Source organism: Equus asinus, chromosome 2, assembly GCF_041296235.1.
Source record: "Equus asinus isolate D_3611 breed Donkey chromosome 2, EquAss-T2T_v2, whole genome shotgun sequence".
NCBI classification, from domain to species: domain Eukaryota; kingdom Metazoa; phylum Chordata; class Mammalia; order Perissodactyla; family Equidae; genus Equus; species Equus asinus.
Genome location: NC_091791.1, coordinates 124111771 through 124135018, shown reverse-complemented (window position 1 = coordinate 124135018; position 23248 = coordinate 124111771). Strand labels below are relative to the sequence as shown.

The 23248-nt window shown below is 38.6% G+C and overlaps 1 protein-coding gene across 35 annotated transcripts in view; it reads left to right on the top strand.

Annotated features, from left to right (window-relative positions):
• Positions 1-23248, top strand: part of SCAPER (S-phase cyclin A associated protein in the ER) — a 490115-nt gene that overhangs the window by 242655 nt on the left and 224212 nt on the right. For all 35 annotated transcript variants that reach the window (XM_070504430.1, XM_014841435.3, XM_070504422.1 and 32 more), the window contains one exon: positions 3088-3214. In XM_070504430.1, coding sequence (XP_070360531.1) covers positions 3088-3214 — 127 coding nt within the window. The remainder of the gene's footprint in view (positions 1-3087; positions 3215-23248) is intronic.

Here is a 23248-nt window from a genome sequence, read left to right as displayed (position 1 = left end):
AAGCCTCCATTCGTTCTTTTCAGGCTAGAAAAATTATCTGCCACGAGTAACTCAAATAACAATTTCTGTGTTAAAAAACTGCACCCTCTAAACAGCTCCTGTTCTTGCTCTGTAGGGAAAATATAGTTTTCAGGGTTTGAGTCCTGTGACAGTCTCTAATTATTTATAGTATAAATCAAAATCTGGTGCTGTTTTCTTGAAAGGGGCTATATTATTTGTGGTATTTCTGTGGAGGCAGGGAATGAAACAGAGGTTTAGCTCATGTTACCAAAGCATCCCCTTGATTTGGCATTCTTCCTTGAAGGGTAGGTTCATATGAATCCCAGATTTGATTTACCTCAGGGTGAAATACAAGCCCCTTGTATTCTGTGAATTAAAATGGTCCTTGTACCTCCCTAAGTACCCCTGGTTTTCAGGGGAATGTGAGCATTCTTGGTAAGAATACTGCTAGAATCATATGCCTCCATTGCTATGGCTGGATATTTAGTTACATTGGTGTGCAGGCCTTACTCAGCCAAAAGCTAAAGTGGCTACTTATCTATCACACAATGAAGTTCACTGCCAATATTCTTCCACATGATAAGGTTGGTAACTTTAATCGGATGGGACTCTAGCCCATATTTGATCAGAAGGGAAAAGAAGTATGTTACTCTTACTCTATTTTTGTATTTTTTTATATTCCCTTTTTCTGGGATATTATTCATGTGTGAATAAAATTTCCTTATTTGAATTGATTAATAAGGTATGGAGGCAAAAGCATGAGATTTGAAGATCAAAGGCCTAGATTTCTAGTCCCACTAGTACCTTTAACCAGTTGTGAGATCTTGGGAAAGTCACCTAATTTTCCTGAGACTTAGTTTCATCATTTTTCAAACAAGAATAATACTAATGGACAGTGTCTTTCAGAGGATTAAATAATATCATGTACATGAAATTTTTGTAACCTATGAGATTACAGGTATTATTAAGATTAGTGGGGGCTGGCCCCATGGCCGAGTGGTTAAGTTTGCACGCTCCGCTTTGGCGGCCTGGGGTTTCGCTGGTTGGGATCCTGGGTGTGGACATGGCACTGCTCGCCAGGCCATGCTGAGGCAGCATACCACATGCCACAACTAGAAAGACCCACAACTAAAATACACAACTATGTACTGGGGTCTTTGGGGAGAAGAAGGGAAAAGAGAAAGATTAATGTAAAGAAGAAATTTCTACTTAAGCCATTCATCATTAAATTTCTTTTGAATACACTTTGTGGAGGTAGTATATTAGAATAAGGCAGTGAACAGGTAGACAAGAACCTTCTCTCACGAAGTTAATACTATGCTTCTGCACTGTCCAATATCATAGCTTGTAGCCACGTGTGGCTATTTAAATTTAAATTATTAAAATTAAATACGACTGAAAATTCAATTCCTCAGTCACACTCTATTTCAAGTGAACAATAGCCACATTTGGCTAGCAATAGCTACATTTGTCCACCATGTTGGACAGTACAGATATGGAACATTACCATCACTGCAGAAAGTTCTGTTGTAAAACTCTGCATGGGAGAGACTTGTGATGAGTGATTTGAAGGAATAGTCAAATCAGAGAAAGTAAAGTTTAAACTAAAAACTAAGGGATAAGTAGGAATTTTCTAGATAATGTGGAGTTGGAGGAAGCATTTCAGAAGGAATGAATGAATAGCATTTGCAAAGGCACTGAAGCAAGAAGAAGAGAGGGATTTAGATCCAGAAAGATATCATGCATACAGAGCTCTGTGTGTCAGGATTAGCCCTCATGGGAGGAATCAGTCTTCCTTGATTGTAATGTGACAAACAAAGGAGAATATGGGTAAAATGCAGATAGGCTTGTAGATTCTGTGGCAGAAAGTAAGGATTTTCCTGTTTCAATAGCTTATATTTTCTCTATGAAATATAAGATCTTCTTATGAGAGCAAGAGAGAGAAAGTAAAGTGGAGTTTTGAAGAGACTGGGGAATGTATGAAACAAGTCTTTGTGGAGAGTGGGAGAGTGAGCAGACTAGACAGATTTAGTGAGATCCTGAATCTATACTCATGCCAGTCTTTGTTATGGTATGACTTTTTCTTAGGATCAGAAATGGAAAAGGCTGGCAGATGTTCATTAATCCAGCTAAATAAATTGACGTGTGCAAGGTACTGAGAATGGTGCCTGGCCCACAGAAAGAGCTAAACAAGCATTAGTGTTTATTTCCACTGCTAGTGTTTGGCTAGTAAGAGTAACAAACAGAACAACAGAGAGGGAATGTAGCACATTTAGAAGGAAGTGATTATAAAGATGGCCTATGAAATCTGTCATAGATAAAGACAGAAGTAAGATAATAGGGTGATGATGTATACGGGAAAAGTGGAGAGATCTGGGAGAGTGTCTGGTGAGTATCTGTTGGTGGAATGCTCAAGCAAATAAGTGGAAAGGAGAGAGGATTGCTCAAAGAGTGAGATGTATGAAACAGAAGTAAGGACTACAAAGAAATACTACACACAGTCCCCTTACTAAAGAATCACATAATCTAAATAATATATAGTAAAAAGCAAATAATTGCTCTATTATCTAAGTAAATGACATCAGCAATGGCAAGCATTCCCCAAATTGCCTGTAAATTGGAACATGGGGAGTTTGACATTCAAGGAGTTTGACATTTTGAGAGTTTACAGTGCTTATAACACAATATCTAAGTCTACCTTGAAGATTTAAATCAATATGTGAAAACGTGCTCAGTTTCTTATACTCATTTTTTTCTGCTGTCATACTCTCACCTTCTTCCATCTCCAATTCTGTTCAGGCTTGAGCATCACGTGGAAACTGATTGCAGCAATTGCTCCAGCTTAATCTGTGGATGGACAGTACTGCCCTCTAGTTCTGTTTTGTGCCATGAGGACTAGATTGGTGTTTGTGAATATAAAGTAGTACCAGCCTTAGGAGAGGTTTGTTTTTTCTTCCCCGTCAGGTGCTCTGTGAAGCAGTTTCTAGTACAATAATGAAAGTAACTTTTATTTCAAAATGTTGAGGAAAATGAAGTAGTATAGTCTAATTCCTTAATGTCGTTCTTCCCTTTCATTTTGTATTGCAGACTTCAGCGATTAGCCAAAGATCTTCTAAAACAGCAACAAGTACAAGACAGTGGCTCATGGGCAAACAATAAGGTTTCTGCTTTAGATCGGACACTAGGAGAGATCGCTAGAATATTAGAAAAAGAGGTATGTAACTATCATTGGCCTCTGGCCTTAATCTTTGTTGTTCTTTCTCACTATGACAGGACATAGGGCTATAAGGCAGACTCTCAGTATATGCATTTCTTCTGTGTTTTCCAAAAGCTGGTCAAACCGTTGATGGATGTTTTTTCCTTTTGTTAATGAAATTGAAGTTGTTTTCAATTGCTTTAATTGAAGTCCTCAATAGCAAAAATGTATTCTTTTAGGTCATGGTTTTCTTAGTCATATTTTTATGCTTACAAACAAAATGAAATTATTTTAAATGAGATCATAATAATAAAGATAAACAATTTTATGGCAGAAAATATAAAACTTTCAATTATAAAGCTCATAAGTCACAGATTTCCACACCAATTTCCTTCCTGTTTCCAATAGAAGATTTGGCAGGTTTCTTTAATGACTTAGAGTCGGTAAATGTTTTGATGACAGTTAAATCCTTAATGGTTTTAAAAGGATTTATTATTCACTATAGAAAATTTTAAATGTACAGAGAAGACATAAAACTCCCTGTAATACCCACTGTTGACATTTTATTGTATTTTCTTCTAATCCTTTCATTGTACATTTTTTACATTCTTTTATCTGGCTAATTTTATCAAAAATATTTTGTAATATCTTTAAAAATTCTTTGTAACCGAATGAACATAGCACAATTTATATCACTTAAGTGGTTTCTAACTTTTCTATTTCAGGTTATGACCATCTTTGTTTATTACCTGCATTTGTTTTTCGTTTTCTGGGTTTAAAATTTATTATATAACATTTGGCGTATACAAAAGAATTTAGTGATTAAAATAACAAAAATACAACGAACACCTGTGAACTCACCATCCAACTTAAGAACTGGACCCTTCATAGTACATTTATGGTTCCCAGTATGATCCTTCCTTACCACATCCTCCTATCTCTGTTCCCCCTGCGGGAAATACTGTACAGAATTAAAGGGGTATCTTTTCTTTGTTTTCTAAAAGTAGCTTTATTGCTTTATCACATAAATGTACTGTTAAAAAAATGTGTTATTTAGTTTTGCTTATATTCGACCAGTATAAAATATCATACTGTAGACTTCTGTGACTTTTTTTCAATCAAAGTTATGGTTCAGAGTTTTATTTAAGCTTATAAATATAGCTGTTTTTCATTCATTGTCTCTGTTGTATCTTGAGTACTTCATTGTGTTAATACAGAATTTTTTTATCCATTCTCCTGACAGTGGACATTTGTTTTCAAGATTAGACTGGTGTGTGTGTGAGGTTGGGGCCGGGGGTTGGAGACAGTGCTGCTCAAACATTCTTGTATCAGAGCAAATGGACAAGAATTTCTCTAAAGCAAGGAGCCTCAGACTTTAGTCTGCATCTGAATTACCTAGAGGACTTGTTAAAACACAGATTGCTGGGCCCTACTTGGATTTCTGAATCAGCAGATCTGGAGTGAGTCCCAGGAATTTGTATTTCTAAGAAGTTCCCAGGTGACACTGATGCTGCTAGTCCAAAGACCATACTTTGAGAATCATTGTTCTAGTCTGCAGCGTATACCTGAAGGGTGGAATTACTGGCTTCTCATGCTGTAACTGACCAACTTTACAGGATGGTGCTCAGCTGAATTTTGGCATCAGACAGTATAATCCTCTGTAGGAACTATGAGCAGCGTATTCACTGTGGTATCATGGCAGAGCCACATAGAGTCAGTTCTTCTGTATAACATAGCCCTTTCAGAGAGTATTAAAAAAGTTCCTAAGAAACTGATAGTTGTCACACTTTTGCTAGATGGAGTGTTTGGAGGTTTGATATGCTTCCAAAATCTTTTTATTTTGGAAAAATCTTTAATTATTTTAGAATTAGCACATACCAATTATTTTTATTTTTATAAAGAGTACTTATACTTTGAACTAAAAGGCATTTGCTCAAAGATACCACCATGTGCACCTTATCTCATGAATATTGTTTTAGATTGAAGTAATCACAGAGTTTTTAAGAAAAAAGTAAAATCTGTATAAGAAAGATATTTAGTATGAAAAATCCAAGCAAAGTTATTTCATTCACAAAGGGGCAATTTACTGGAATACCACTGATGCCTTGTAATTTTAGGGAGAAAAATTTAGTCTGGCTCCCAGTCTAAATGGTCTGTGTCAGGAACTTCGCTGTAAAGCTGTCCTCAGAGTATACACTGTAGGACCACCTAAGAGTCTAAACTTGGCCACAATAAAATCCTTTTGCTACTTTTATGACTAAAATCCTTTTTTACTAAGCCAAGACAGATTCACTTTATGTAGAATTCTGTTCATAGAGTTATACTGATGTTTCAGTGTAATTCAGCTGATGATATTTATGATTTCAGTCTAGGAATTGTAAATAACCATTCCTTTTTGTTTGGAAAACTGCCTGAAGTAACAAAATCATTAGAGCCAATGCCAAGTACCCAGTGAAGGATTTTAAGACAACCTAGAAGTTACAAGGGTGAGACTGGTGGAATTTGGACAAGCACTCACTGAGGAATTGTGAGTGATGAATCTTGAGGTTGTTATCCTCTTAATTTAGACCCTAACACACTGATACTTTCTGTTACTAATTTGACACAAATTTCCTTAGTAGTTTTCTGAAGTTCTGACACTGGTTTAGAGCTAGCAGGTTGAACTTGTAATGCACAAAAACTCTTGTAATGGAAGAGATCAGGAAACTGAGGAGACCCAGGGTTTGTAGTGCTTACTGTGTGTCTCAGGTCCCTTTTGGCTTTTTGAGTTCTCTAGATTCCGTTCAGAAATAAAAAGTTTATAAGCTGTGTTGCATATCTTATGCATTTTAACAAACTTCAGGCACTTCTGTAAGAAATATGGTGGTCTAGACTACTTGTACCAACTTTACCAACAAAAAAAGGAGTGATGTCAGCATCGTGGCAGGGTGAACTTTCATGGTAATCTCTCCCCTCCATCATACAATGATAAAGACATTCATACTCCAACAGAGGACAATCCAAACAACACAAAAGACATTTGAGAGACCCACACAGCCATGTGACAGAGGGTAGAGAGGCAGGAGCCCCCCTTGGAGGAGGTGAAAGGGGTAAGAGAAAACTTCACTCCCTCCCCAAAAGACTGGGATCTGAGATTGCAGGCAGCCTCGAAGAGGGAAGGAATGGGGGAGAGGACGTTCATTCACGGGAACATCAAAGAGCCCCAAGGGCCCTTGCACCCTAGGGGAAAGCCCCTACTAAGGTGAAAGCTAACACAGGGGTGACCTCATCAAGCCAACACCCCAGGAGGGCAGATAGCAAGGGCAGAGCTAGAAAACTCGGAGAGCATGTAGAAGATCCCCATGCACCACCCTCCCCGCCCCAGCTGGCTCCAATGCCTGGGATCTTGGCAGATCACAGAGGGCTCAGAATACTCTGCTCTTGACCCCCATGCAGTGGCAATTGGCAGTAACTGTGACCAAATAACTACCACGGTGCACCGAAACAAGAGCCATACCCTCTAGTAATACCAAAAATTGTATTAAATCTCCACACCAGAGAGAAAATGACAAGTACTCAGAAATCATTGCTGAGGACACAGAAATGTGTAATCTAAATGACAGATAATTTAAAATAGCTATCATCAAAAAACTCAACAAGTTAAAAGAGAATGTAGAGAAACAATTCAACAAGTTCAGGAGCTACTTCACAAAAGAGATTGAAACTATAGAGAAGAATCAGTCAGAAATATTAGAGATGGAAGAGAGAAAACAAAATATGAATTCCCTGAACATGTGAGCAGATGTCATAGAGGAGTATGTCAGCATAATCGGGGAGAGACATGTTGAAATCCTCCAGAGAGAGGAGGACAGAGAGCTAAGACTAAAAAGAAATGAAGAAAGTCTCTGAGCAATATCTGACTCAATTAGGAAATGGAACATAAGAATTATAGGTATTGGGGAGAAGAGCCAAGATGGCGCCGTGAGTAGTCCTCTTTGTCTCTCGCCCTTCGAGTCTACAATTATTTGGACACTTATCGCTTGACAAAGGATATCCAGACAGCATCTCAGGACGTCTGAGACACCCACGCGACTATACATCGGAAGGCGGATGGACTTTCCTCCGGGAGGATGTGGAAATAGGTGAAAACTCTCCGACCCCGACGGGAAGCCTAGTACCCGCAAGCGGCTTTCTTCCAACGGACGCCCCCAGAGGATCCACACACATCTAGGGCAGGAGGGAGAACACAACAGAGGAGCGACGGTGGAAACAGGTGACCAGAACCCTACCTAAACCCCCTGCAATTACTCCTAAACGCAGAGGGAAACTTTGGAGTTGCACACCTGAGCCCGCGGGGAGAGTCTCTCCCCACCATTGGCGGGGAGACCCAGCCTGGTGCTCGGGGCGCCCGGAGGGTCCCAGAGAGAGACACGGAGGGCACGGAGATCTCCCAGCTGCCGTTGCCCGCCCCGTGGGACTAGGGATTGCCGGAGATCTCGGAGAGGACCGGGGCCGGGGGAACTTTCAAAGGCCGGTTCTGCGACCCAGAGGGGAAGCGCCGGAGCTCCGCCCGGGCAGCAGACAAGGCTCTCTGTCTGCCGTTAGCAGAGGGGCCACGCTGAGCATTCACGGCTCCGGGAGAGGCCCGGAGAGAATCCCAGAGGGCGGGGCGACCCCCAGCTGCCGTTGCCCGCCCCGTGGGGCTAGGGATTGCCAGAGATCTCGGAGAGGACCGGGGAGGGGGGAAATTTCAAAGGCCGGTCCTGCGACCCGGAGGGGAAGCGCCGGAGCTCCGCCAGGCAGCAGACAAAACTCTCTGTCTGCCATTAGCAGAGGGGCCACGCCCAGCATTCACGTCTCCGGCAGAGGCCCGGAGAGAAGCCCTGAGGGCGGGGCGACCCCCAGCTGCCGTTGCCCGCCCCGTGGGGCTAGGGATTGCCAGAGATCTCGGAGAGGACCGGGGCGGGGGGAACTTTCAAAGGCCGGTTCTGCGACCCGGAGGGGAAGCGCCGGAGCTCCGCCCGGGCAGCAGACAAAACTCTCTGTCTGCTGTTAGCAGAGGGGCCACGCTGAGCATTCACGGCTCCGGGAGAGGCCCGGAGAGAATCCCAGAGGGCGGGGCGACCCCCAGCTGCCATTGCCCACCCCGTGAGGCTAGGGATTGCCGGAGATCTCAGAGAGGACTGGGGCTGGAGAGAGTTCCAGAGACCCAGCTTAGTAGCCTAGGGGGAAACCCTACAGGCTCACAGCAGCCTTAGGGAAAGCCTCTGCACAGCACCAGTAGAAGGCACCCAGCCGCCAGCCACAAGGCTGGAAGACCCCAGGGCAAAAGCAGCATAGCTAGGTGTACTAACCACAGACTGTAGAAGATGCCAATAGCTCTCCTGCGACCCATAGAGGACAAGTGAGATTTGGTGGGTGCCGACAGCAACGGAGCGACAAATATAAGTGATCCCACTCCTGGCCGCTGGAAAAGCCCATAACACCGTTGCAGACCCCAAGGAGAGAGCACATCTAGGTGGGCTGCAACAGTAGGCACCTGCAGCCTGAAGCCCCCCTGTGACGGCCCCCACGGCAGAGGAGGGAATCCAAAGGGCCACTGTGGCTACGAAGAGGGGCCCAGGCCCAGTTAGCAACTACGGACAGGGTTCCTGGTTGGTGAAGTATAAACAGCTGCTCCCCCCACCGCAGCAGCTGAAACAAGTGAAAGGAGCAACTAAACTCTATCTCCATGCGGAGGCACAAATCAACAGCATCAAGCAATATGAAAAAATACATTAAATCTCCAGAACAGAAAGAAAGCAACAAATACACAGAAAACAATCCCAAAGAAAATGAGATATATAACCTAAATGACGATGACTTCAAAACAGCCATCATTAAGATTCTCAATGAGTTAAGAGAGAATTCTGACCGACAACTCAACGAGTTCAGGAGCTATGTCACAAAAGAGTTTGATACGATAAAGAAGAACCAAACAGAAATATTGGAAATGAAGAACACAATAGAGGAGATTAAGAAAAATCTAGATGCTCTGAACAGTAGGGCCGATAATATGGAGGAAAGAATTAGCAATTTGGAAGATGGCAATATAGAATTGTTGCAGGCAGAGGAGGAGAGAGAAGCAAGACTTAAAAGATATGAAGAAACTCTCCGAGAATTATCAGACACAATTAGGAGATGCAACGTAAGGATTATAGGTATACCAGAGGGAGAAGAGAAGGAGAAAGGGGCAGAAAACCTATTCAAAGAAATAATGGCTGAGAACTTCCCAAATCTGGTGAGGGAGATGGATCTTCAGGTGACAGAAGCCAATAGATCTCCAAACTTTATCAATGCAAGAAGACCAACTCCACGGCATATAGTAGTGAAGCTAGCAAAAGTCAACGACAAGGAGAAAATATTAAGGACAGCCAGGCAAAAGAAACTAACCTACAAAGGAACCCCCATCAGGCTATCAGCAGATTTCTCAGCAGAAACTTTACAGGCTAGAAGAGAGTGGAATGATATATTCAAAAATCTGAAGGACAAAAATCTACAGCCGAGAATTCTCTACCCAGCGAAAATATCCTTCAAATACGATGGAGAAATAAAAACTTTCCCAGATAAACAAAAATTAAGGGAGTTCATTGCCACAAAACCTCCTCTTCAGGAAATCCTCAGGAAAACCCTCATTCCTGAAAAATCCAAAAAAGGAAAGGGGCTACAAAACCAAGAGCAGAGGAGATAAGTAGAAGGACAACAACAGAGAGTAGCAGCTCTACATCAGAACAGATTAAACCATGGGACGAGAAACAAAGGAAACTGAAGAAAACCGGAAAACAAGACACAAAATGGGAGTGGTAGGCCCCCACGTCTCAATAATCACTCTAAATGTAAATGGACTGAACTCCCCAATCAAAAGACACAGAGTGGCAGGATGGATCAAAGAACAAGATCCAACAATATGCTGCCTCCAGGAAACACACCTCAGCCCCAAAGACAAACACAGACTCAGAGTGAAGGGATGGAGAACAATACTCCAAGCTAATAATGAACAAAAGAAAGCAGGTGTCGCTATACTAATATCAGACAAGGTAGATTTCAAAGCAAAACAGATAAAGAAAGATAAAGAGGGACAGTATATAATGATAAAAGGGACTCTCCACCAAGAAGACATAACACTTATAAATATATACGCACCCAACACAGGAGCACCAAAATTTGTAAAGCAACTCTTAACAGAACTAAAAGAAGACATCAACAACAATACAATAATAGTAGGGGACCTCAACACACCATTAACACCAATGGACAGAACATCCAGACAGAAAATCAACAAGGAAATAATAGAATTAAATGAAAAATTAGACCAGATGGACTTAATAGATATATATAGAACACTTCATCCAAAAACAGCAGGTTACACATTCTTCTCAAGTGCACATGGAACATTCTCAAGGATTGACCATATTTTGGGAACCAAAGCAAACATCAATAAATACAAGAGAGTTGAAATAATATCAAGCATCTTTTCTGATCATAACGCTATTAAACTAGAAATCAACTACAAGAAAAAAGCAGAGAAAGGTGCAAAAATGTGGAGACTAAACAACACGCTTCTCAACAAACAATGGATCATTGAAGAAATTAAAGAAGAAATCAAATATTATCTGGAGACAAATGAAAATGAGAACACGACATACCAAATCATTTGGGATGCAGCAAAAGCAGTCCTAAGAGGGAAATTCATCGCAATACAGGCTCACCTCACTAAACAAGAAAAAGCTCACATAAGCAACCTCAAACGACACCTAACGGAACTAGAAAAAGAAGAACAAACAAAGCCCAGAGTCAGTAGAAGGAGGGAAATAATAAAAATAAGAGCAGAAATAAACGATATTGAAACAAAAAAGACAATAGAAAGGATCAATGAAACAAAGAGTTGGTTCTTCGAAAGAATTAACAAAATTGACAAACCCCTAGCCAGACTCACCAAGAAAAGAAGAGAGAAAGCGCAAATTAATAAAATCAGGAATGACAGAGGAGAAATCACAACAGATACCAATGAAATACAAGAGATCATAAGAGAATACTATGAAAAACTATATGCCAACAAATTGAACAACTTGGAAGAAATGGACAAATTCCTAGACTCCTACAATCTCCCCAAACTGAATCAGGAAGAAATGGAGAATCTGAATAGACCAATCACAAGTAAGGAAATAGAAACGGTAATCAAAAACCTCCCCAAAAACAAGAGTCCAGAACCAGACGGCTTCTCTGGAGAATTCTACCAAACATTCAAAGAAGACTTAATACCTATTCTCCTCAAACTGTTCCAGAAAATTGAGAAAGATGGAGAACTCCCTAACACATTCTATGAAGCCAACATCACTCTGATCCCCAAACCTGACAAGGACAACACAAAGAAGGAGAACTACAGGCCGATATCACTGATGAACATAGATGCAAAAATCCTCAACAAAATTTTGGCAAACTGATTACAGCAATACATCAAAAAGATTATACACCAGGATCAAGTGGGATTTATACCAGGGACACAGGGATGGTTCAACATCCGCAAGTCAATCAACGTGATACACTACATCAACAAAATGAAAAACAAAAACCACATGATCATCTCAATAGACGCAGAGAAAGCATTCGACAAGATCCAACACCCATTTATGATAAAAACCCTCAGTAAAATGGGTATAGAAGGAAAGTACCTCAACATAATAAAGGCCATATATGATAGACCCACAGCCAACATCATACTCAATGGACAAAAGCTGAAAACCATCCCTCTGAGGACAGGAATAAGACAAGGGTGCCCACTTTCACCGCTCCTATTCAACATAGTACTGGAGGTGCTGGCAAGAGCAATTTGGCAGGAAAAAAAAATAAAAGGAATCCAAATAGGTAACGAACAAGTAAAACTCGCGTTGTTTGCAGACGACATGATCTTATACATAGAAAACCCCAAAGAATCCACAGAAAAACTATTAGAAATAATCAACAACTACAGCAAAGTAGCAGGGTATAAAATTAACGTCCATAAATCAGTAGCATTTCTATACACTAACAATAAACTAACAGAAAAAGAACTCAAGAACTCTATCCCATTCACAATCGCAACGAAAAGAATAAAATACCTTGGGATAAACTTAACCAAGGAAGTGAAGGATCTATACAATGAAAACTACAAGACTTTCTTGAAAGAAATAGGCGATGACATAAAGAGATGGAAAAACATTCGTTGCACATGGATTGGAACAATAAACATAGTTAAAATGTCCATACTACCTAAAGCAATCTACAGATTCAATGCTATCCCAATCAGAATCCCAAGAACATTCTTCACAGAAATTGAACAAACAATCCTAAAATTCATATGGGGGAACAAAAGACCACGAATTGCTAAAGCAATCCTGAGCAAGAAAAACAAAGCCGGCGGAATCACAATCCCCGATTTCAAAACATACTACAAAGCTACAGTGATCAAAACAGCATGGTACTGGTACAAAAACAGGTCCACAGATCAATGGAACAGAATTGAAAGCCCAGAGATAAAACCACACATCTATGGACAGCTAATCTTCAACAAAGGAGCAGAGGGCCTACAATGGAGAAAAGAAAGTCTCTTCAACAAATGGTGCTGGGAAAACTGGACAGCCACATGCAAAAGATTGAAAATTGACCATTCTTTTTCACCACACACCAAAATAAACTCAAAATGGATCACAGACCTAAAGATTAGGCCTGAGACAATAAGTCTTTTGGAAGAGAATATAGGCAGTACACTCTTTGACATCAGTTTCAAAAGAATCTTTTCGGACACTGTAACTCCTCAGTTGAGGGAAACAATAGAAAGAATAAACAAATGGGACTTCATCAGACTAAAGAGCTTCTTCAAGGCAAGGGAAAACAGAATTGAAACAAAAAAACAGCTCACTAATTGGGAAAAAATATTTACAAGCCACTTATCCGACAAAGGGTTAATCTCCATAATATACAAAGAACTCACACTGCTTAACAACAAAAAAACAAACAACCCGATGAAAAAATGGGCAGAGGACATGAACAGACATTTCTCAAAAGAAGATATGAATATGGCCAATAGACACATGAAAAGATGTTCATCATCGCTAATCATCAGGGAAATGCAAATCAAAACTACACTAAGATATCACCTTACCCCCGTTAGATTGGCAAAAACATCCAAAACCAAGAACGACAAATGTTGGAGAGGTTGTGGAGAAAGAGGAACCCTCATACACTGTTGGTGGGAATGCAAACTGGTACAGCCACTATGGAAAACAGTATGGAGATTTCTCAAAAAGTTAAAAATAGAAATACCCTATGACCCAGCCATCCCATTACTGGGTATCTATCCTAAGAACCTGATATCAGATATCTCAAGAGTCCGTTGCACCCCTATGTTCATCGCAGCATTATTTACAATAGCCAAGACGTGGAACCAGCCTACATGCCCAGCAACTGATGATTGGATAAAGAAGATGTGGTATATATACACAATGGAATACTACTCAGCCATAAAAAAAGACGAAATTGGCCCATTCACAACAATGTGGATGGACCTCGAGGGCATTACGTTAAGCGAAATAAGTCAGTCAGAGAAAGACGAACTCTATATGACTCCACTCATAGGTGGAAATTAGTATATTGAGAAGGAGATCTGATCGGTGGTTACCAGGGAAAAGGGGGGGTGGGGGGAGGGTACGGAGGGGGAAGTGGTGTACCCACAACATGACTAACAAAAATGTACAACTGAAATTTCACAAGCTTGTAATCCATCATAACATTAATAAAAAAAAAAAAGGAATTATAGGTATTAAAGAAGGAGAAGAGAAGGAGAATGGAGGAGTAAGCTTGTTCAAAGAAATAATAGCAGAGAACTTACCAAACCTAGGAAAGGAGATGGAAATCCATGCGGAAGACTCTACCAGATCTCCTAAATATGTCGATATAGAAAGACCTGCAAGGCATATAGTAGTGAAACTGGCAAATGTGAATGACAAAGAAAAAAATACTAAGGGCAGCAAGACAGATGAAAATAACCTACAAAGGAACCCCTATCAGGCTTTCAGTGGATTTCGTTGGAAAAACCTTACAGGCTAGGATAGACTGGAATGACATATTCAGACCTTTGAAGGACAAAAACTTTCAGCCAAGAATACTCTATCCAGCAAAAATGTCCTTCAGATACAATGGAGAAATAAAAGCATTTGCAGACAAACAAAAGCTAAGGGAGTTTGTAGCCACAAGACCACACATAAAAGAAATCCTCAAGAAGGCCCTCATACCTGGGGGAAAAAAAAAGGGAGAAAGGTGTTACAAAGTGTGGAGTAAGGAGATAAATAGGTAGACAAAATCAGAAAATTGTAGCTATACATCAGAAAAGGTTAGCAAGTACTCGAAAGAGAATTATAGATAAAGGAAAGGAAAACAGCAAAACCAAAGATAATCTTGTCATGTTAATCACAAACTCACAACACAAGATGGAATAAGATGTGAGAAAAACAACTTAGGAGGGCAGGAGGAAAGGGACTGAATCAGTTCAGTCTAAGGAAATAAGGGACCATCAGAAAATGGACTATTTTAACTATGGGATTTGAATACAAAACTATGATAACCACTAAACAAAAAAGCAGAACAGAGACAGAAGCAACAAGGAGAAAACAAAGAAGTACAACATAAAAAACTACATAGCTCAATTGGTAGACCAAAATACACAGGACGAGAAACAAAGGAAATGCAGGAAAACTTGTAAACAATTAATATAATGACAGCATTAAGCCCTCATATATTGATAATCACCCTATATGTAAATGGATTGAATTATCAAATAAGAAGACACAGAGTAGCAAGATGGGTTAAAGAACAAGACCCAGCAATATGCTGCCTCCAGGAAACACATCTCAGCACCACTGACAAACACAGGTTCAGAGCGGGCCAGCCCAGTGGCACAGCGGTTACGTGCACACGTTCCACTTCTCGGCGGCGCAGGTTTCACCACTTTGAATCCTGGGTCTGGACATGGCACCTCTCGGCAAAAGCCATGCTGTGATAGGGTCCCACGTATAAAGTAGAGAAAGATGGGCATGAATGTTAGCTCAGGGCCAGTCTTCCTCAGGAAAAAGAGGAGGATTGGCAGTAGTTAGCTCAGGGCTAATCTTCCTCAAAAAAAAAAAAAAAAGCAGAGGCTCAGAGTGAAGGGATGGAAGATGATACTCCAAGCTAATGTCAAACAAAAGAAGGCAGGTGTCACAATACTTATATCAGACAAAGTAGACTCCAAGATAAGACAGGAAAAGAGAGACAAAGTGGGGCAGTATCTAATGATGAAAGGGACACTCAACCAAGAAGACATAACACTTATAAATATCTGTGCGCCCACCACAGGAGCACCAAAGTACATAAAGCAACTATTAACAAACCTAAAAGAAGTTATTAATAATAACACAATAACAGTAGGGGACTTCAACACTCCACTCGCATCAATGGATAGATCATCCAGACCGAAAACCAACAAGGAAACAGTGAAAGTAAATGAAAAGCAAGACCAGTTGGACTTAATAGACATATCTACAACACTCCATCCAAAAACAGCAGAACACACATTCTTCTCAAGTGCACATGGAACATTCTCAAGAATAGACCATATTTTGGGAAACAAAGCAAGCCTCAATAAATTTAGGAAGATTGACATAATAACAATCATCTTTTCCAATCACAGTTCTAGGAAACTAGAAATTAATTACAAGAAAAAAACTGAGAAAGGGACAAACATGTGGAGACTAAACAACATGCTATTGAACAAGCAATGGAACATTGAATAAATTAAAAGAGAAATCAAGAAATATATGGAGAGAAATGAAAATGATAACATACCATACCAACTCATATGGGGTACAGCAAAAGCCATTTTAAGAGTGAAATTCATTGCAATACAGCCCACCTTAACAAACAAGAAAAGTCCCAAATAAGCAATCTCAAACTACACCTAACTGAATGAGAAAAAGAAGAACAAACAAAACCCAAAATCAGGAGAAGGAGAGAAATAATAAAAATCAGAGCAGAAATAAATGCAATTGAAACAAAATAAGCAGTAGAAAGGATTAGTGAAACAAAGAGCTGGTTCTTTGAGAAGATAAACAAAATGGACAAACCTCTAGCCAGACTTACAAAGAAAAAAAGAGATAAAGCTCAGATAAATAAAATTAGAAATGAAAGAGGAGAAATATCAACGGATACCACAGAAACGCGAAGAATTAGAATACTATGAAAAGCTCTATGCCTACAAAATGGACAGTCTAGAAGAACTGGATCAATTCTTAGACCTTTACAACCTCCCAAAGCTGAATCAAGAAGAAACAGAGAATCTGAATAGACCCATCACAAGTAAACAGGTTGAAACAGTAATCAAAAGCATCCCTAAAAAAGAAGCTCAGCACCAGACAGCTTCCCTGGAGAATTCTACCTAACTTTCAGAGAGCATTTAATACCTATCTTTCTCAAGCTATTCTGAAGTTTAGGGAAGGTGGAATGCTTCCTAACACAGTCTACGAGGTCAACATCACTCCGATACCGAAGCCTGACAAGGACAACACAAAAAAAGAATACTACAAGCCAATATCACTGATGAACATAGATGCAAAAGTCCTCAACAAAATATTGGCAACCTGAATTCAGCGATACATGAAAAGTATCATACACTGTGATCAAGTGGGATTCATACCATGGACACAGGGATGGGTCAAAATTGGCAAATCAATCAATGTGATAAACCACATTGAAATAATGAGAGGTAAAAACCACATGATCATCTCAATAGATGCAGAGAAAGCATTTGACAAGATCCAACAGCCATTTATGATAAAAAGTCTTAACAAAATGAGGATAGAAGGAAATTACCTCAACATAACAATGGCCATATATGACAAACCCACAGCCAACATCATAATGGGGAAAAACAGAATTCCATCTCTCTGAGAACAGGAACAAGACAAGGATGCCTACTATCACCACTCTTATTCAACATAGTACTGGAGGTTTTGGCCAGAGCAATTAGGCAAGAGAAAGGAATAAAAGGAATCCAAGTAGGGAGAGAAGAAGTGAAACTGTCACTTTTTGCAGATGACATGATCTTGCATATAGAAATCCCTAAAGACTCTATCGGAATACTATTAGAAATAATGAACAACTACAGTAAAGTTGCAGTGTACAAAATCAACTTTAAAATGCTGGAAAAAATAAAACGTAATTTTCTTAAAAGCATCGAATTGTTAAGAAGAAATTAAATAATTACCAGACCAAAGAAAGTGCAAGAATCTAGAAAGTCATGCTTATAACTGAATGCCGGAAGAGTATTTGCCATGGAGGCAGATGCGATTATGATTTTGCAAGCCCCATGGGATAAGGGGACAAAAGTAAAAGCTTAAGGGCTGCCTGAGATATGAAGTCTAATAGATTTTCCCTTCACAAAGATAAGACCACCATAGCCTACTCCCTGACATAATTATGAACTCTCTCACTTCATCCTCAGAGTCTGCAAAGAAATTATGTTGCCATAGTGTGGAAATTAGAACCATAATCCAGCCTTGGAGTAGATTTGTAGCCCAAATTCACATTACATATTATTTCAAATGGTGAAGTGAGTTTAAAGTAGTCCAAGGCTGATTATTGGTGTCCTAGGAACCTAGCAGAAAGAAATGCAAGTTCTCATTGGAAGAAGATACCTTTATCTTAGACTGTAGATAATTTCTGTGCAATAATTTTACAAGAACAAGTAGCCACAGTCAAAAAATAAGCTCAAAAGTAAATAAGTTATTATGAGGAAGAGCATACAGAAACTAAAACTGCAAGGCTTTGTAAATATCAGTCACAGATCATAAAACTATGTTTTTTTCTTAAGGGTATAAAAGACAAGTTGAAGGTATCTACAGTCATAGACCTAACCGTAGTGATGAAGTAGGTAATTCAGAACAGTCCTCCCACCGATGACACTTAGTAAAACTAGAGAAAATATAAACTGGAACTGAATTGCTAACATTCTAGTAAAGAATTACCGGGCCAAGATCTGGGAACATGACATTTTTGGCTGAGTACAACTGGTGATCCAAACGGGGTGGATGAGAAGCTGAGTTGTTCTTTTCACGTTGTTTCAGAACTGGTGGGGGAAAATGTTGAAGTCTAGGACTATCAGTGGTAGAGACTGTGCCCTCAAACCCATGTTTTGTTTTGAGATCTTAAAGGACTGAACTAGGAGACAGGGTAGACAGGAAGTATGCCAGTCATTGCACAGAGTACTGCTCAACTTCAGAGTGGCTGGGAAAATCCCAATCACTGAAAAAATAGTAAAGTGATTTTGAATCGCTAATACCCCTGGTGCCTAACAGAAGCAAATGGAAAATCTACTCTGGAGGAAGATAATATCAACCTAAATCTCAAACTGTTTCAACACAAGAATTTTCAAAGCCAGTATCTGACAGAGAAAAATAATTAGGCATAGAAAGGAGCAAGACAACATGCATCAAAATCCATAGAAATAGACTAAGAGGGGCTCCAGAAATATGCTTACTATGTTCAAGGAAATAACCATTAATTATTACTTTTTTTAAAGATTGTATATTTTTCCTTTTTCTCCCCAAAGCCCCCCAGTACATAGCTGTATATTCTTTGTTGTGGTCCTTCTAGTTGTGGCATGTGGGACGCTGCCCCAGCGTGGCTTGACGAGTAGTGCCATGTCCACGCCCAGGATTTGAACCAATGAAACACTGGGCCGCCTGCAGCAGAGCATGCGAACCTAACCACTCAGCCATGGGGCCAGCCCCCCATCAATTATTTTTTAAAATTTATAGCATATTTGAAAGAAAATAGTAATTTGATAACTGGACATTTTAGTAATCAAAATTAAGAAAACTGTAGATGAGATAACAAAATAAAGCAGGTGAGGAAAGAATAAGTGTACTGTAAGATAGGTCATAAGAAAGAATGCAGACTGAATCATGAGAGAAGAACATATGGAAAATGTAGAAAAGAGTCTAAGAGTCATAAATATATATTGAAAATGCCTAATTTATGTATAATTATTTAGAAGGAGAGAAGAAAAGAGAATAGGGAAGAAACAGTATTTGAAGTGATTATCATTTAGTATATTCTGAAACTTAAAAGTCAATCCCACGGATTCAAGAAGCCCAATGAAGCCCAAGTAGGGTAAATAAAAAGAAAGCCACACCCATAGACATCATAGTGAAACTGGAGAAAATCAAATTACAAGCCAATCTCATTCATAAACTTGGATTCAAAATTCCTAAACAGAATTTTGGCAAACTGAATCATGCAATGTATAAAAAGAATTATATATCACAACCATGTTGGATTTATTTAAGATATTCAAGTTTAGTTTAACATTGGGAAATCAATCATAGTTTATCATATTAAGAAAAGATAAAACATATGGTCATCTCAAAAGATGCAGCAAAAGCACTTGGTAAGCTTAGCATCAAATCAATTCATGATAATAGACCAGGAATAGAATGGAATTTCCTTAATCTGACAAACTGTATCTATAAAAAAAAAGTATAGTTAATATCATAAACTAATAAATAAATTTAACAAGACTACAAGATACAAGGACAGTATATAAAAATCTATTGTATTTATAATATCAGAATATTAAGTATCTAAGAGTAGATCTGTCCTGTTCATGGGTTGGAATACTCACTATAGTAAATATCTCTTTTCTCCTGATTTGTAGATTCACTGCAATCTCTATTAAAATTCTTTGTATTGTGAAATTAAAATTTTTTTGGTGGAAGTTGAAATGCAAATTCTAAAATTAAAATATGGAATTTCAAAGAGCCAATAATAGCCAAGATACCATTGAAAAAGAATAATATGGGAGAATTTGCTCTACTAGGTATCCAAATGTACTATAAAGCTGTAATAATTAAAATAGTGTGCTGTTGGAGTGTAGATGGGGAAAGAGATGGAACATAATTGAATTCATAAATAGTTCTATTCAAATGTGTATTCTTGATGCATGACATGTGAGACACTTGTTTCTGTTTATATGGAAAAGGAGGCACTGAAAAGCATTAGGAGAAAGTATAGTTTGTTTTGTGAATGATGTATAATGATTGAACATCCTTATTTTTAAAAAATGAGACTTGATCCTATGTCACATCATAAACAAAAAGTAATTCTGATGGACCTAAATGTAAAAAGAAGAAACAAACTTTGAGGAGATAACATAGAAGAATATTTTCTTGACTTTGGGGTTTTCCCCGAACAAGAAATGGACACAAAAAACATTAACCATAAAGAGAAATGTTGATAAATTTGCATTAAAAATAGGAAGTTTTATTCATCAGAAGATACCAGAAAAAGTAAAAAAGACAAACAACAGAATGGGAGAAGGTCTTTATATGTATAACCCACAAAGAAGTGGTATCCAGAGTATATAAGGAATTTCTACAAATTAATGAGAAAAAGACAATCCAGTAGGAAAATGGTCATGAGACAGGCATTCCAAAAGAAGGAATCTAAATAGCCAGTAAATAAATGCAAAGATAGTCAGTCTCTTTAATAATCAGAAAAATCCCAATTAAAAACTCAGTGTGATACTGTGATTCACCTGTCAGAATGGCAAAAATTAGAGACTGAAAATACCAAGTATTGTCAAAGAGCTAAAGCAATGGGAATGCTCAGACACTGTGATAAGTTGGTACTACCAGTTTAGAAAGCAGTTTGCTTTCTAAAGGTGTTTATCAGCTGAAGTAGTTTATCACCTAAAGTTATAGACATGCATATCATATTTTACTTCTAGGTCTATACCTTAGAAAAACCAATGCATATATGCACAGGAAACATATACACAAACGTTTAATGGCGGCATTATTTATAGTTACCAAATATGGAAAATAGCCTAAGTATCCATCAATAGCTGAATATATAAATTATGGTATGTTCATGTAATGGAATATTATTCCACAATAAAAATGAATGAACTACAGCTATGGATAGCAACATGGATGTATCTCACAATGTTTAGTGAGTGAAACAAGTCACCAAAATAAATAGATAAATATTTATTTTTAAATACATAGACATGTACGCTATTACAGTTCTAGTTATATAAAGTTCAAGAACAGACCAAGTATCTATATTATTTTGGAATGTCTACATAGGTGATAAAACTATAATAGAAGATACAGAAAATATTTCTTGTAAAAACCAGGATAATGATTATTTACAGAGGAGGGTGGTAGGTATGATAAAGAAGATTTATCTAGGCGGCTTCTTGAGTGCTTCTGGTCTTCTTTTTCTTGACCAGAAGGTGATTATGTGATGTTCCAATTATAATTATTCTTTAAATTGTACTTAAATGTTTTCTAATTTTTCTGTATGTTTGTGTTTCACAATAAAATTACATTTAAAAATTCAAGTTAAGGGGCTGGCCTGGTGACGTAGTGGTTAAGTTCATGTGCTCCACCTTGGCGGCCCAGGGTTCGCTGGTTTGGATCTTGGGCACGGACCTGCTCATCACTCATCAGGCCATGATGGGGCAGCATCCCACATAGAACTAGAAGGACGTACCACTAGGATATACAACTATGTCCTAGGGCTTTTGGGAGGAAAAAAAAAAAAAGGAAGATTGGCAACACATGTTACCTCAGGGCCAATCTTCCTCACCAAAACAAAAATTTAAAAAAGCATACCTTAAAAAAAAATCAAATTAAAATGCTCCAAAGACCCTTTTGTTGCAGAAATGTTTCATTATCTCAAATAAGAGTTTCTAAAATCGTTCTTGTGTATGCAAAGGCATTTTCCTCATTCTTGCCATTGTACTAAATTTAGTCCAAGTGAGTGTCATTTGTATTTGCTGTGACTTTTCTCGTTACTCTGTGATGATGAACATTACTTTTAAGTTTGCATAATAACAGCATCTCAGAAGCATTCTGTGGTTTATCAGAAACATGAGACATTTGTATGCTGTTACTATGGGTAAACAGTTTAAGCAGATGTATTGGACATGGAGTTTTTCCAATTGCCTTTCTTGACATTCTTTTTAAGACTCTTTCCAAATTTAAATAGAGATTCAGCTGTGAATCTCTTGAACCTGAATAAGCAAACCCCGTAGCTGGTAGCGTTCACAATTTGAACCGCAGTGAGAAATGTCAAATCAGAATTGACTTTGTCACACCTATAACAAACTCTGCCATACTTTGGTGTTTTCCTAATTTACCTTGCAGGATTCCATCAACAGGTAGAAAGGTAGAAACTCTTTCCCCACCCCCACCCTCTTTTTTTCTGCTTTTTGCCACCTGAGGTTCATAGCTATTTAACACATGCCTAGACTCAGAGGAGAAAAACGGTTAATCCTGGACACCATTTTCAACCTAATCGTGTTCAGGTCCTCCTACACACCACCTGTTCTCCAAATCTCATGATTTCATTTGGTTTTGCTTCTCTTGTTTTCATCTGGAATTCTTCAGCTGAGAGGAACTAGAAAACATTTAATCCTAGGAACCTCTTATTTTGATCCCCTGACTTACTGTGTTCTCTATTTATGTAGGTGTTTCCTCATAGCAGCTGATAAATAACTGTTTATATCTTGTATGACATCCATATTTTGTCAGAGGGTAACAAGTATTGTTATGTGGCCCAAAGTAAAATCAAAATGTTTCTCATACCTTCTTCAGCTAGCTTGCATTAGAAGACTAATATATGGAAAATGGAATTAATTGTTATTTCAAGAATCTGACAGAGGTTTAATTTAGGTATGGTTTGTATTTTTTAAAAAGCAAAGAAGGAAGAAGTGCTTGTGTATTTTAAGTGATGGTTACATAGGTGTGTGCAGTTGCCAAAATTCATCAAACTGAATACCTAAATCTGTGCAGTTTATTGTGTGTTAACTATATCCCAGTAAAAAAAAATACAATTAGATAATAATGATTCCAAAGTAGTTGATGTTATTTTTAAGATGGTGAGGCTTGACTTTATAAAAACACACTGGTTTAGTCCTCCCATTTGAAATCACTTGTTGTGGCTTCTTTGTGAAAA